The sequence below is a fragment of the Daucus carota genome, chromosome 2 (assembly GCF_001625215.2).
Source record: "Daucus carota subsp. sativus chromosome 2, DH1 v3.0, whole genome shotgun sequence".
Classification (NCBI taxonomy): domain Eukaryota; kingdom Viridiplantae; phylum Streptophyta; class Magnoliopsida; order Apiales; family Apiaceae; genus Daucus; species Daucus carota.
This window is the reverse complement of record NC_030382.2, coordinates 10,941,523-10,956,522: the sequence shown is the minus strand read 5'-3', so window position 1 is coordinate 10,956,522 and position 15,000 is coordinate 10,941,523. Positions and strand designations below refer to the sequence as shown.

At 36.3% G+C, this 15,000-nt stretch overlaps 3 protein-coding genes and 1 pseudogene across 3 annotated transcripts; all 4 read right to left on the bottom strand.

The window, feature by feature from the left end:
- Positions 1–72: 72 nt before the first annotated feature.
- LOC108207927 (oxoglutarate-dependent flavonoid 7-O-demethylase 1) lies at positions 73–1,606 on the bottom strand. Its single transcript, XM_017378360.2, has 4 exons — positions 1,261–1,606; positions 945–1,192; positions 522–846; positions 73–455 (listed from the first exon to the last, which is right to left on the bottom strand). The coding sequence occupies exons 1-4, from the start codon at positions 1,507–1,509 to the stop codon at positions 213–215; spliced, it is 1,065 nt and encodes a 354-aa protein (XP_017233849.1). The 5' UTR covers positions 1,510–1,606; the 3' UTR covers positions 73–212.
- A 2,418-nt stretch (positions 1,607–4,024) lies between these two features.
- Positions 4,025–6,212, bottom strand: LOC108207032 (oxoglutarate-dependent flavonoid 7-O-demethylase 1). The gene is given in 5 exon segments (XM_064086416.1): positions 4,025–4,936; positions 5,003–5,337; positions 5,436–5,537; positions 5,540–5,672; positions 5,760–6,212. Coding segments are annotated over 5 exon segments (1,062 nt in total). The 5' UTR covers positions 6,009–6,212; the 3' UTR covers positions 4,025–4,693.
- Positions 6,213–7,728: 1,516 nt separating this feature from the next.
- LOC108207003 (oxoglutarate-dependent flavonoid 7-O-demethylase 1) lies at positions 7,729–9,356 on the bottom strand. The gene is made up of 4 exons (XM_017377462.2): positions 8,958–9,356; positions 8,626–8,873; positions 8,203–8,527; positions 7,729–8,136 (listed from the first exon to the last, which is right to left on the bottom strand). Exons 1-4 carry the CDS (start codon positions 9,204–9,206, stop codon positions 7,894–7,896), a joined length of 1,065 nt encoding a protein of 354 aa, XP_017232951.2. The 5' UTR covers positions 9,207–9,356; the 3' UTR covers positions 7,729–7,893.
- A 2,361-nt stretch (positions 9,357–11,717) lies between these two features.
- Positions 11,718–13,256, bottom strand: LOC108208123 (oxoglutarate-dependent flavonoid 7-O-demethylase 1-like; annotated as a pseudogene).
- Between the last annotated feature and the right edge of the window lie 1,744 nt (positions 13,257–15,000).

The window sequence follows — 15,000 nt, the reverse complement described above, 5'->3', positions numbered from 1 at the left end:
ATGCAGATTACTAGATCTCTACCTTTGACTACATTTGTTATGTCGCGTGAAGCTCGAGTGAAACATGGGAAATTGTGATGAAAAGTTTATTACAATCTGTTGCATAGACAATAAGTCTGTTTACATTGTGGAAATTGCAGCAGATTCTTTGTTAGCGATATGTAGGAAGTTGCAGGTTTATTCACTGGAGAAGCTCAGGTGATAAAATAGGTTTATATTCGTAGAGTGTCTAGATAACATCTCCCAGCAAGCTTCTGTGCAAAATATCCTTTAAAGAAATCTGCAGCGCCAATCCTTTTAAACTTTGGAGGAGCTTGGGACGAGAGAAGGCTTGGTGCAGGACCGAATTCTGCATCTACCTTGGGGCTTAAAAATGTAGCAATCGACATTCTCTCCTTCCCTGAGCTGACAACTCCTCTATGCTCAATGCTCCGATAAGTTCCATTAGTTACAACCTACAGATTAAATCATGTTAGTCTATCCATTTACAAGAAATAAAAATTTAAAAGAGTTAATTTTACCTCCAGAACATCTCCGATGTTTATAACAAAGGCAGAAGGCAATGGTTTTATTGGAATCCAAGTACCGTCCTTTCTAATCTGTAGGCCGTCAATTTCATTCAGTTGAAAAAGGATAGTGAAGCCAGTAGCATCGCTGTGGGGCGTGAGCCCTATAACCTGTTCCGGTTGAGGGCATGGTGGATAGTAGTTCATCCTCATTGATTGCATGCCTTCTTCAAAGAGCTCTTCCATTTCCTCAGGATTCATTTGAAGAGCTTTGGCCATTAGACTGAGAATATTCATTGCTAGGCTTTTCAATTCCCCCGCGTAATCCTCTATAACATTTCTGCATATTTGTTATGGTTTGATACATGTCGGTTGGCTCATACGGGAGGTAGGAGAAATTACTGCAAAAGCCTTTATATAAAAGAAATTTTTTGTTACCTGAATGAATGAGGTAGTTGTGGCAATAAGTGCGGTTTCCTGAGATCAGTAGGAAGGGTGATCACGTAGAACATATCAGCCCATTCAAGCTTTTGCTCCTCCGAGACAACGAAGGCTTGTCCATATCCCTCTATATCTCCATCCAGTTGACCAAACTTTCTCTTCTCTTCAAGTGGCAGCTTAAAGAACTCCACGACCTCTGTTTTCACTTTCTCCAGTAATGAACCGCTAACACCATGGTTTATTAACTGCAAAGACGCGTTGTAATCTAGTTTTTTTTTCATCAAAAAATAAATTAATCTTAAACATAGTGTACCTGAAAGAATCCCCACTCTTTGCATGCTTGGTGAAATTTATTGAGCTCGGCGTCCATTAAATCTCCATGAAGTAAGATCTCCATATCAATCACAGGGACTTCAGGTAGATCTGTCGAACTGAGAATTACAGGATCTTGATCAGAATGAATGTATTGTGATGGAACTGTGGCAGATTCATCCTTGGCCAGTTCTTGTACTGAAGGTACCTGGAGAGACCTCCCTATTTTTTCTACTTTTGATGCTTCCATTCTTTCTATCAATTGCTATGACCTCTTTCTTTCTTACTGTGCGTGTATGAGGTGAATATCTAGAATATATTGTAGAGCAATATTACTCATGTATTTATAGCTGAATTGAGCGTTCACGGAACCAGAAAAAATTTGGAGGGGCGAAATTTCTTTATGCAAAAGATACATTCCGACAATCTACATTTTATTGACAAGTTCATGAATTTGTATGTACAAAATCCAAATTTACATGAGATTTCTGTATATATTTGAAGGGACTATTAAGATTTGTTAGTTTGTGAGGTACCAAACGAACATTATAATCAAATTTTTTTTTGAAACAAAAGTGTTAATCTAATAATAAAAAGTCATACGACAAGAAGAATACAACCTGAAAATACAAATTACCAATCGAAATAAAAGTAGACTGAAAACAAATGAAAATTAAAAAAACTTAGATCTAACCGTCAAAACCACAAGAAGAACGAGTAACTCTCGTATCCGATAAGCTCCGCTTCAATCAAATAAAAAAGTAAACTGTAAGCTCCGATGATGTAGGTCTAAAAAACAAATCAAATGAGACAAATCCTTCCTCAACGAGTAAGATTATTGAAAGAAAAAAATAAGATGAAACAAACAAAAGATTTGGGGCTCTCCACTGTTGAAAACCGATGGAAGCCCCACTGATGATAGAGACGGCTACTTCAATAATAGAGAGTATATTAGGGTTTGAGAATTTTCAAATTTCTATAATCAATTTTTATACTCAAAATTGAATAAATACAAACTTTTGGAGAGATTTTTGGGGGGACATAACGACTATAAAATCGATTTTTATAGTCAAAATAGAATCAATTCAAACTCTTAGGGAAGGCTTTGGGCCACCATGACCACCCCATTGCCCCCTGTTTCCGTCCCTGAGCGTTCCCACTTCCCGGTTGATATCTTGTACAGTTTGCTTGCTAGCTCCACCGTTTATTGCTATATTAAGAAAATGATGCATTACGTGGAGACGAGAGGGTGACTGTGCATGTTGCTGTTGATGAGTCAGATCATACTTTTGATGTAGAACAAGAGGCTCAGAATTTTGAAGAGAAGCTTGACATGAAAAGGCCTGCAAAGAAGAAGGGAGGAAAACAGCATGAGCATGCTAAAGGGCTGCATGATCATGCCAAAGCAGGAAAAAGCTCCAGAGGCTAGAGAGGACAACAACATGATCACGCTGACTGGCTGCATGATCATGCCACTTATATTTAATATTTTATTTTTAAGTAGAATTTGTTTTTTATTATTATGTTTTAGGGTTTTATATTCCTATATAAACAATATTGTAAGCAAAAAGTCGGCAGCTTATGATTGAATAAACAAAACCCTTGAGAGTTTTCTCATCTTTTCTGGTGGATTCCAGATTTAACTTTCAAATTCGCGTTGGCGGATTTGTGTGTGTGTGCATAAGGATTAACGTTTGTTGATCCGAGTGTTCCGTTCTGCGTCAACTTTTCATAAGTTTCAAGATTTGCATGAGATTCATGAATCTCTGCTAACAGGTCCTCAATGCAACTGGAAAAATGGTAGCCGACTACCAAGCGTTCTATTGTATTGATCAGAATCAGTTTATCTGTCCATTTTTTGACAGCAGATGCCAGCATTTTCCTTACCTCAAAGATGCCTGCATCTATGGTTCCACAATATTTATGTTTTATGTAGGCGATTGAGCAATTTACTATTCCGACCAAGGTAACACCCAACCAACCAAAGGTATCTAGTTAAGTGTCCTTCTAATTTCACAGGGTCTTCATGAAATTTGATTATTTTTTTATGGGATTCTGATTAATGCAGAGCTTTCAGTATTTCATAATTGAAGGTCTTTTATTGTGAAGTGATCATTAAATGGTACATTAGTCATCTCCATGAAACTAAGTTTATAATCTGCTAATAAGCATTTCTGTCATATGTGTGCAGTGCCCGAAGTCATCCTAAGAATCTGCAGAATGCTCCTTCCCATTTACATTTTTCGGATTATATGGGATTAGCACTCTATTCTTCCGAACGAAAAAACAAAGACAATACTCTTTAACAAGCCAACATTATAAAAATCACATGAAATCTTTCACTACCTGTGATTGGATGTAGTGCACAAAGTCCATTTCACGTCACTATCCTTAGAGAACCTTCCTCGTACTTAACAGAGTTAATTAAACGATCAAGTTGTAAACCATCACCAATTAGGCCCTTTTTATACAAACATTTCATCATTCATACTGTCTGGTACTTAAAATCATTAGCCTTTTCGTTGTTTGAATTCCTTATGATATTGGAAAAAGTTGTCAATTGTTGTTATCATGTCTATCTGGCTGATGAATCAACATATGGCTTGGCTTGTTTAATTATTTTGGCTCGAACATGTGGCTCCTGTGAAACTCGTTCTTCGCAGAAGAATATGTATGAAACTTGATTATTAGGCACATTTTTTCAGTTTTAAATGAATAAATGAAATATATGCTTCTCTAAGTTACCTAATCTTGACTATGAGTTGTAAAACAAAGTTCCTGTGTGCTTACTGCTTCCTGTTTTCACTGTTCTCGTATTCGGAAGTAAATTATATGCATAATTTAAGAAATACATGGAGTTTCTAATTCATTCTATCATTGCTGATAAATTATTGTTTAGCTCTAAGCTCATCATTTACTAAACTATGCAGATTACTAGATATCTACTTTTGACTACATTTGTTAATGTTGCGTGAAGCTCGAGTGAAACAAGGGAAATTGCAATGAAAAGTTCATTACAATCTGTTGCATAGACAATAAGTCTGTTTACATTGTGGAAATTGCAGCAGATTCTTTGTTAGCGATACGTAGGAAGTTGCAGGTTTATTCACTGAAGAACAGTGGCGGATCTAGAACAATTATAAAGACGGGGCACCATATAAATAATGATATTATAAAAGAACATAAATTTTTGTTAGAGCCAAAAATTCATCTTAATTTAAATTATTTGTTTAAAACTTCCTTTTATTTGTTTTAGTGAGATATTTTTGACTTATAAATTACTTATTAGATAAATTAAATGATCCTTAATTTTTCAAAAATATATATACTTGTGGGATACTCAATATTATATGGGGGCACGTGACCCCATGACCCTGAACGTGCGTCCGCCTCTGCTGAAGAAGCTCAGGTGCATAAAGCCGAATATATTAGGTTTATATTCGTAGAGTGTCTAGATAACATCTCCCAGCAAGCTTCTGGGCAAAATATCCTTTAAAGAAATCTGCAGCGGCAATCCTTTTAAACTTTGGAGGAGCTTGGGACGAGAGAAGGCTTGGTGCAGGACCGAATTCTGCATCTACCTTGGGGCTTAAAAATGTAGCAATCGACATTCTCTCCTTCACTGAGCTGACAACTCCTCTATGCTCAATGCTCCGATAAGTTCCATTAGTTACAACCTACAGATTAAATCATGTTAGTCCATCCATTTACAAGCAATAAAAATTTAAAAGAGTTAATTTTACCTCCAGAACATCTCCGATGTTTATAACAAAGGCAGAAGGCAATGGTTTTATTGGAATCCAAGTACCGTCCTTGCTAATCTGTAGGCCGTCAATTTCATTCAGTTGAAAAAGTATAGTAAAGCCAGTAGCATCGCTGTGGGGCGTGAGCCCTATAACCTGTTCCGGTTGAGGGCATGGAGGATAGTAGTTCATCCTCATTGATTGCATGCCTTCTTCAAAGAGCACTTCCATTTCCTCAGGATTCATTTGAAGAGCTTTGGCCATTAGATTGAGAATATTCATGGCTAGGCTTTTCAATTCCACCGCGTAATCCTCTATAGCATTTTTGCATATTTGTTATGGGTTGATGCATGTCAGTTGGCTCATTCGAGAGGTAGGAGAAATTACTGCAAAAGCCTTAATATAAGAGAAATTTTGTGTTACCTGAATGAATGAGGTAGTTGTGGCAATAAGTGCGGTTTCCTGAGATCAGTAGGAAGGGTGATCATGTAGATCATATCAGCCCAATCAAGCTTTTGCTCCTCCGAGACAACGAGGATTGTCCATATCCCTCTATATCTCCATCCAGTTGACCAAACTTTCTCTTCTCTTCAAGTGGCAGGTTAAAGAACTCCACGACCTCTGTTTTCACCTTCTCCAGTAATGAATCGCTAACACCATGGTTTATTAACTGCAAAGACGCGTTGTAATCTAGTTTTTTTTTTTTTTTTCAAGTAGCATCCTCTAAAAAAATAAATTAATCTTAAACATAGTGTACCTGAAAGAATCCCCACTCTTTGCATGATTGGTGAAATTTATTGAGCTCAGCGTCCATTAAATCTCCATGAAGTAAGATCTCCATATCAATCACAGGGACTTCAGGTAGATCTGTCGAACTGAGAATTACAGGATCTTGATCAGAATGAATGTATTGTGATGGAACTGTGGCAGATTCATCCTTGGCCAGTTCTTGTACTGAAGGTACCTGGAGAGACCTCCCTATTTTTTCTACTTTTGATGCTTCCATTCTTTCTATCAATTGCTATGACCTCTTTCTTTCTTACTGTGCGTGTATGAGGTGAATATCTAGAATATATTGTAGAGCAATATTACTCATGTATTTATAGCTGAATTGAGCGTTCGCAGGGACGGAACCAGAAAAAATTTGGAGGGGCGAAATTTCTTTATGCAAAAGATACATTCCGACAATCTACATTTTATTGACAAGTTCATGAATTTGTATGTACAAAATCCAAATTTACATGAGATTTCTGTATATATTTGAAGGGACTATTAAGATTTGTTAGTTTGTGAGGTACCAAACGAACATTATAATCAAATTTTTTTTGAAACAAAAGTGTTAATCTAATAATAAAAAGTCATACGACATCTACACCAATGATGGAGTCGAACAAAGAGTATATTGCAATCGCCTGTTCTTATAAAGAGACAATTAAACAATTTTTTGAAGAAAATGTATATACTAATACAAGTACTCGCTTCATGCATTCTCGTTTATTGTTACCCTCTTCATCATGCCCTGATAGAGCTATCGTTTGAGCTATCGACTTGCGATTCCATACAAACTTTCATCACCAAATCAAGACCCCGCTTACAATTAAGAAGCGAAAAACAAAGCTCTCACCAGGGAGAGAAAACAACCTGAAAATACAAATTACCAATCGAAATAAAAGTAGACTGAAAACAAATGAAAATTAAAAAAACTTAGATCTAACCGTCAAAACCACAAGAAGAACGAGTAACTCTCGTATCCGATAAGCTCCGCTTCAATCAAATAAAAAAGTAAACTGTAAGCTCCGATGATGTAGGTCTAAAAAACACATCAAATGAGACAAATCCTTCCTCAACGAGTAAGATTATTGAAAGAAAAAAATAAGATGAAACAAACAAAAGATTTGGGGCTCTCCACTGTTGAAAACCGATGGAAGCCCCACTGATGACAGAGACGGCTACTTCAATAATAGAGAGTATATTAGGGTTTGAGAATTTTCAAATTTCTATAATCAATTTTTATACTCAAAATTATAAAACAAAGACAATACTCTTTAACAAGCCAACATTATAAAAATCACATGAAATCTTTCACTACCTGTGATTGGATGTAGTGCACAAAGTCCATTTCATGTCACTATCCTTAGAGAACCTTCCTCGTACTTAACAGAGTTCATTAAATGATCAAGTTGTAAACCATCACTAATTAGGCCCTTTTTATACAAACATTTCATCATTCATACTGTCTGGTACTTAACATCATTAGCCTTTTCGTTGTTTGAATTCCTTATGATATTGGAAAAAGTTGTCAATTGTTGTTATCATGTCTATCTGGCTGATGAATCTACATATGGCTTGGCTTGTTTAATTATTTTGGCTCGAACATGTGGCTCCTGTGAAACTCGTTCTTCGCAGAAGAATATGTATGAAACTTGATTATTAGGCACATTTTTTCAGTTTTAAATGAATAAATGAAATATATGCTTCTCTAAGTTACCTAATCTTGACTATGAGTTGTAAAACAAAGTTCCTGTGTGCTTACTGCTTCCTGTTTTCACTGTTCTCGTATTCGGAAGTAAATTATATGCATAATTTAAGAAATACATGGAGTTTCTAATTCATTCTATCATTGCTGATAAATTATTGTTTAGCTCTAAGCTCATCATTTACTAAACTATGCAGATTACTACATATCTACTTTTGACTACATTTGTTAATGTTGCGTGAAGCTCGAGTGAAACAAGGGAAATTGCAATGAAAAGTTTATTACAATCTGTTGCATAGACAATAAGTCTGTCTACATTGTGGAAATTGCAGCAGATTCTTTGTTAGCGATACGTAGGAAGTTGCAGGTTTATTCACTGAAGAAGCTCAGGTGCATAAAGCCAAATATATTAGGTTTATATTCGTAGAGTGTCTAGATAACATTTCCCAGCAAGCTTCTGTGCAAAATATCCTTTAAAGAAATCTGCAGCAGCAATCCATTTAAACTTTGGAGGAGCTTGGGACGTGAGAAGGCTTGGTGCAGGACCGAATTCTGCATCTACCTTGGGGCTTAAAAATGTAGCAATTGACATTCTCTCCTTCACTGAGTTGACAACTCCTCTATGCTCAATGCTATGATAAGTTCCATTGGTTATAACCTACAGATTAAGTCATGTTAGTCCATCCATTTACAAGCAATAAAAATTTAAAATAGTTAATTTTACCTCCAGAACATCTCCGATGTTGATAACAAAGGCAGAAGGCAACGGTTTTATTGGAATCCAAGTACCGTCCTTTCTAATCTGTAGGCCGTCAATTTCATTCAGTTGAAAAAGGATAGTGAAGCCAGAAGCATCGCTGTGGGGCGTGAGCCCTATAACCTGTTCCGGTTGAGGGCATGGAGGATAGTGGTTCATCCTCATTGATTGCATGCCTTCTTCAAAGAGAACTTCCATTTCCTCAGGATTCATTTGAAGAGCTTTGGCCATTAGATTGAGAATATTCATGGCTAGGCTTTTCAATTCCACCGCATAATCCTCTATAGCATTTCTGCATATTTGTTATGGGTTGATGCATGTCAGTTGGCTCATTCGGGAGGTAGGAGAAATTACTGCAAAAGCCTTAATATAAGAGAAATTTTGTGTTACCTGAATGAATGAGGTAGTTGTGGCAATAAGTGCGGTTTCCTGAGATCAGTAGGAAGGGTGATCATGTAGATCATATCAGCCCAATCAAGCTTTTGCTCCTCCGAGACAACGAAGGATTGTCCATATCCCTCTATATCTCCATCCAGTTGACCAAACTTTCTCTTCTCTTCAAGTGGCAGCTTAAAGAACTCCACGACCTCTGTTTTCACCTTCTCCAGTAATGAATCGCTAACACCATGGTTTATTAACTGCAAAGATGCGTTGTAATCTAGTTTTTTTTTTTTTCAAGTAGCATCCTCTAAAAAAATAAATTAATCTTAAACATAGTGTACCTGAAAGAATCCCCACTCTTTGCATGCTTGGTGAAATTTATTGAGCTCAGCGTCCATTAAATCTCCATGAAGTAAGATCTCCATATCAATCACAGGGACTTCAGGTAGATCTGTCGAACTGAGAATTACAGGATCTTGATCAGAATGAATGTATCGTGATGGAACTGTGGCAGATTTTTCCTTGGCACGTTCTTGTACTGAAGGTACCCGGAGAGACCTACCTAGTTTTTCTAGTTTTGATGCTTCCATTCTTTCTATCAATTGCTATGACCTCTTTCTTTCTTACTGTGCGTGTATGAGGTGAATATCTAGAATATACTGTAGAGCAATATTACTCATGTATTTATAGCTGAATTGAGCGTTCGCAGGGACGGAACCAGAAAAAATTTGGAGGGGCGAAATTTCTTTATGCAAAAGATACATTCCGACAATCTACATTTTATTGACAAGTTCATGAATTTGTATGTACAAAATCCAAATTTACATGAGATTTCTGTATATATTTGAAGGGACTATCAAGATTTGTTAGTTTGTGAGGTACCAAACGAACATTATAATCAATTTTTATTTTGAAACAAAAGTATTAATCTAATAATAAAAAGTCATACGACATCTACACCAATGATCGAGTCGAACAAAGAGTATATTGCAATCGCCTGTTCTTATAAAGAGACAATTAAACAATTTTTTGAAGAAAATGTATATACTAATACAAGTACTCGCTTCATGCATTCTCATTGAATTATTGTTACCCTTTTCATCATGCCCTGATAGAGCTATAGTTTGAGCTATCGACTTGCGATTCCATACAAACTTTCATCACCAAATCAAGACCCCGCTTACAATTAAGAAGCGAAAAACAAAACTCTCACCTGGGAGAGAAAACAACCTGAAAATACAAATTACAAATCGAAATAAAAGTAGACTGAAAACAAATGAAAATTAAAAAACTTAGATCTAACCGTCAAAACCACAAGAAGAACGATTAACTCTCGTATCCGATAAGCTCCGCTTCAATCGAATAAAAAAGTAAACTGTAAGCTCCGATGATGTATGTCTAAAAAACAAATCAAATGAGACAAATCCTTCCTCAACGAGTAAGATTATTGAAAGAAAAAAATAAGATGAAACAAACAAAAGATTTGGGGCTCTCCACTGTTGAAAACCGATTGAAGCCCCACTGATGATAGAGACGGCTGCTTCAATAATAGAGAGTATATATATTAGGGTTTGAGAATTTTCAAATTTCTATAATCAATTTTTATACTCAAAATTGAATAAATACAAACTTTTGGAGAGATTTTTGGGGGGGACATAACGACTATAAAATCGAATTTTATAGTCAAAATAGGATCAATTCAAACTCTTAGGGAAGGCTTTGGGCCACCATGACCACCCCATTGCCCCCTGTTTCCGTTCCTGAGCGTTCCCACTTCCCGGTTGATATCTTGTACAGTTTGCTTGCTAGCTCCACCGTTTATTGCTATATTAAGAAAATGATGCATTACGTGGAGACGAGAGGGTGACTGTGCATGTTGCTGTTGATGAGTCAGATCATACTTTTCATAAGTTTCAAGATTTGCATGAGATTCATGAATCTCTGCTAATAGGTCCTCAATGCAACTGGAAAAATGGTAGCCGACTACCAAGCGTTCTATTGTATTGATCAGAATCAGTTTATCTGTCCATTTTTTGACAGCAGATGCCAGCATTTTCCTTACCTCAAAGATGCCTGCATCTATGGTTCCACAATATTTATGTTTTATGTAGGCAATTGAGCAATTTACTATTCCGACCAAGGTAACACCCAACCAACAAAAGGTATCTAGTTAAGTGTCCTTCTAATTTCACAGGGTTTTTGATTATTTTTTTATGGGATTCTGATTAATGCAGAGCTTTCAGTATTTCATAATTGAAGGTCTTTTATTGTGAAGTGATCATTAAATGGTACATTAGTCATCTCCATGAAACTAAGTTTATAATCTGCTAATAAGCATTTCTGTCATATGTGTGCAGTGCCCGAAGTCATCCTAAGAATCTGCAGAATGCTCCTTCCCATTTACATTTTTCGGATTATATGGGATTAGCACTCTATTCTTCCGAACGAAAAAACAAAGACAATACTCTTTAACATGCCAACATTATAAAAATCACATGAAATCTTTCACTACCTGTGATTGGATGTAGCGCACAAAGTCCATTTCATGTCACTATCCTTAGAGAACCTTCCTCGTACTTAACAGAGTTAATTAAACGATCAAGTTGTAAAATCACCAATTAGGCCCTTTTTATACAAACATTTCATCATTCATACTGTCTGGTACTTAACATCATTAGCCTTTTCGTTGTTTGAATTCCTTATGATATTGGAAAAAGTTGTCAATTGTTGCTATCATGTCTATCTGGCTGATGAATCTACATATGGCTTAGCTTGTTTAATTATTTTGGCTCGAACATGTGGCTCCTGTGAAACTCGTTCTTCGCAGAAGAATATGTATGAAACTTGATTATTAGGCACATTTTTTCAGTTTTAAATGAATAAATGAAATATATGCTTCTCTAAGTTACCTAATCTTGACTATGAGTTGTAAATCACAGTCCCTGTCTGCTTACTGCTTCCTGTTCTAATCACTGTTCTTGTATTCAGAAGTAAATTATATACATAATTTGAGAAATACATGGAGTTTCTAATTCATTTTATCATTGTTGATAAATTATTGTTTAGCTCTAAGCTCATTGGTTACTAAACTATGCAGATTACATTTGTTAATGTCGAGTGAAACATGGGAAATTGCGATGAAAAGTTTATTACAATCTGTTGCATAGACAATAAGTCTGTTTACATTGTGGAAATTGCAGCAGATTCTTTGTTAGCGATACGTAGGAAGTTGCAGGTTTATTCACTGAAGAAGCTCAGGTGCATAAAGCCAAATATATTAGGTTTATATTCGTAGAGTGTCTAGATAACATCTCCCAGCAAGCTTCTGTGCAAAATATCCTTTAAAGAAATCTGCAGCGCCAATCCTTTTAAACTTTGGAGGAGCTTGGGACGAGAGAAGGCTTGGTGCAGGACCGAATTCTGCATCTACCTTGGGGCTTAAAAATGTAGCAATCGACATTCTCTCCTTCACTGAGTTGACAACTCCTCTATGCTCAATGCTATGATAAGTTCCATTAGTTACAACCTACAGATTAAGTCATGTTAGTCCATCCATTTACAAGCAATAAAAATTTAAAATAGTTAATTTTACCTCCAGAACATCTCCGATGTTGATAACAAAGGCAGAAGGCAACGGTTTTATTGGAATCCAAGTACCGTCCTTTCTAATCTGTAGGCCGTCAATTTCATTCAGTTGAAAAAGGATAGTGGTTCATCCTCATTGATTGCATGCCTTCTTCAAAGAGAACTTCCATTTCCTCAGGATTCATTTGAAGAGCTTTGGCCATTAGATTGAGAATACTCATGGCTAGGCTTTTCAATTCCACCGCATAATCCTCTATAGCATTTCTGCATATTTGTTATGGGTTGATGCATTTCAGTTGGCTCATTCGGGAGGTAGGAGAAATTACTGCAAAAGCCTTAATATAAGAGAAATTTTGTGTTACCTGAATGAATGAGGTAGTTGTGGCAATAAGTGCGGTTTCCTGAGATCAGTAGGAAGGGTGATGACGTAGATCATATCAGCCCAATCAAGCTTTTGCTCCTCCGAGACAACGAAGGATTGTCCACATCCCTCTATATCTCCATCCAGTTGACCAAACTTTCTCTTCTCTTCAAGTGGCAGGTTAAAGAACTCCACGACCTCTGTTTTCACCTTCTCCAGTAATGAATCGCTAACACCATGGTTTATTAACTGCAAAGACGCGTTGTAATCTAGTTTTTTTTTTTTCAAGTAGCATCCTCTAAAAAAATAAATTAATCTTAATCATAGTGTACCTGAAAGAATCCCCACTCTTTGCATGCTTGGTGAAATTTATTGAGCTCAGCGTCCATTAAATCTCCATGAAGTAAGATCTCCATATCAATCACAGGGACTTCAGGTAGATTTGTCGAACTGAGAATTACAGGGTCTTGATCAGAATGAATGTATTGTGATGGAACTGTGGCAGATTTATCCTTGGCCAGTTCTTGTACTGAAGGTACCTGGAGAGACCTCCCTATTTTTTCTACTTTTGATGCTTCCATTCTTTCTATCAATTGCTATGAGCGCTTTCTTTCTTACTGTGCGCGTATGAGGTGAATATTTAGAATATATCATAGAGCAAATCTTCTCATGTATTTATAGCTGAATTGAGCATTTACTTAATTACTTGTCTCAGTTGATCTCTTGTACAGTTTGGTTGCTAGATCGACCCTTTACTACAGTGCCAAAATTAAAAATAAAATGTACTTCCTCGTGCATCTTCGTATCTTAACATGTACCTGCAATGTGCTATCTGAATCGAATATGTACACCAGGGTCTTGTTCTAATAATAACTAGAAATTGGTTATTTCTACTGTTGAACTTAGTTTTATATATTCATTTTAAGATTTAAACCATCAGAAACAAATTTGCGTCTGCTTTGAACAATTCAAAGTACACCCTGGAGTTGGGCAATACTAAATTAAAACTACAGATTGATTTAATAAGCACAGTCAACTCTAGATGGATTAGTGATCGCTTACAACGTGCATTAGGAAGAAACTTATATGTTGTCCAATGAGATTAACTTCATGTTTTATCTGATTGATTAGAAATGTCTTCTCTGGAGTATTCAACTGAGCACGGTGGAGATGATCATGATAATGGAAATGGCCAAGCATCATCTCAACCAAAGATCCTAACTGATGAAGAAAAAATCGATCTGATGGCCAATAGTTTGAAGCCAGAGAAAGATGATACAGAACAGGAAATGTCAGAAACTAAACTGACAAATCAAGTAGTCGAGCCAATGAGCAGAGGTGATGATAAAGAGACGGAAACTTTAGAAGAAAATGAAGTGAGGCCTGGTGAACTGAAGACTACGACTAAAGGAGTACCAGATGATGTAAGGAACCTGACTAGAGATGGTTCAATGAATCCATTACCAGAAGTAACAATATGCTGCCTCTGCTGTACGGTTTGCTCTGGAGCATGTGCATTTCTGCTGTGTCTTCCTTGCTTGGCGGTTGCCATGGTTTGGAGGTGCATTGTGTGATTTGTTTGATTGTGCTAGCAATTATTGTATTTCGTTCTAGAGCTTAAGCTTCTATGCTCTTGTTTGACAACTTTCAGTGCAAGTATTTCTAATCTGATTGATTATTTCCATAACAAAAGATATTTCCTTGAATTAGCATTTTTATTATTCTATGTTCAATTATTGAATGCAAGGATGGTATTCTGAAACAATTTGTTCAAGCGAAACCACAAAATTTAACCAGGGCTCTGCACCTTTTTCTTATCTTGGGCTTATACAAAGGATGGGGATCCTTTGCCTCTTTAATCTCTGATGTAGAGCGTATTGTTGGTATACTAAGCGGCCTTAAACCTGTATAGTATCGTATAAGTAGTTGCTGCAATTCGACTATTTGAGCCCAGAACACACTTACTTGACAAATTAATTGATCATGAATAAATTCTTGAAGATGAAGAGCATAGTAAATCCAATCTTTTTATCAGTGCACAGAATGGGGATCAATGATAATATCTGCATGTCTACTCTTCCCCCTTCCCGTGGCCAAATTTACTTCTCTGTAATAATGTGGGTGACAATGTGTAGGAATCAGCTGCAATATTCACATTTTGAACTTTATATCTGATTTACCGTTTTTCTAGTAATTTTCACAAGCGCGTCTTACAGTTGCAGCATAAACTTTTATACAAGGAAAAAAATATTGTTTCCAAATAAATTTTCCAGTTTGATCACATTGTAAAATTTTATGACAAAACTGGATTGAAAGAATCTGATACACGTATTTTATGTGATAGTAGCTGAGCAAGTAAGCATTTTATAATTGATTTGTTTAAGCATGGATTAAAAGAATCTGACACACTTGACATCTAATTAGTCTTCAATAACAAT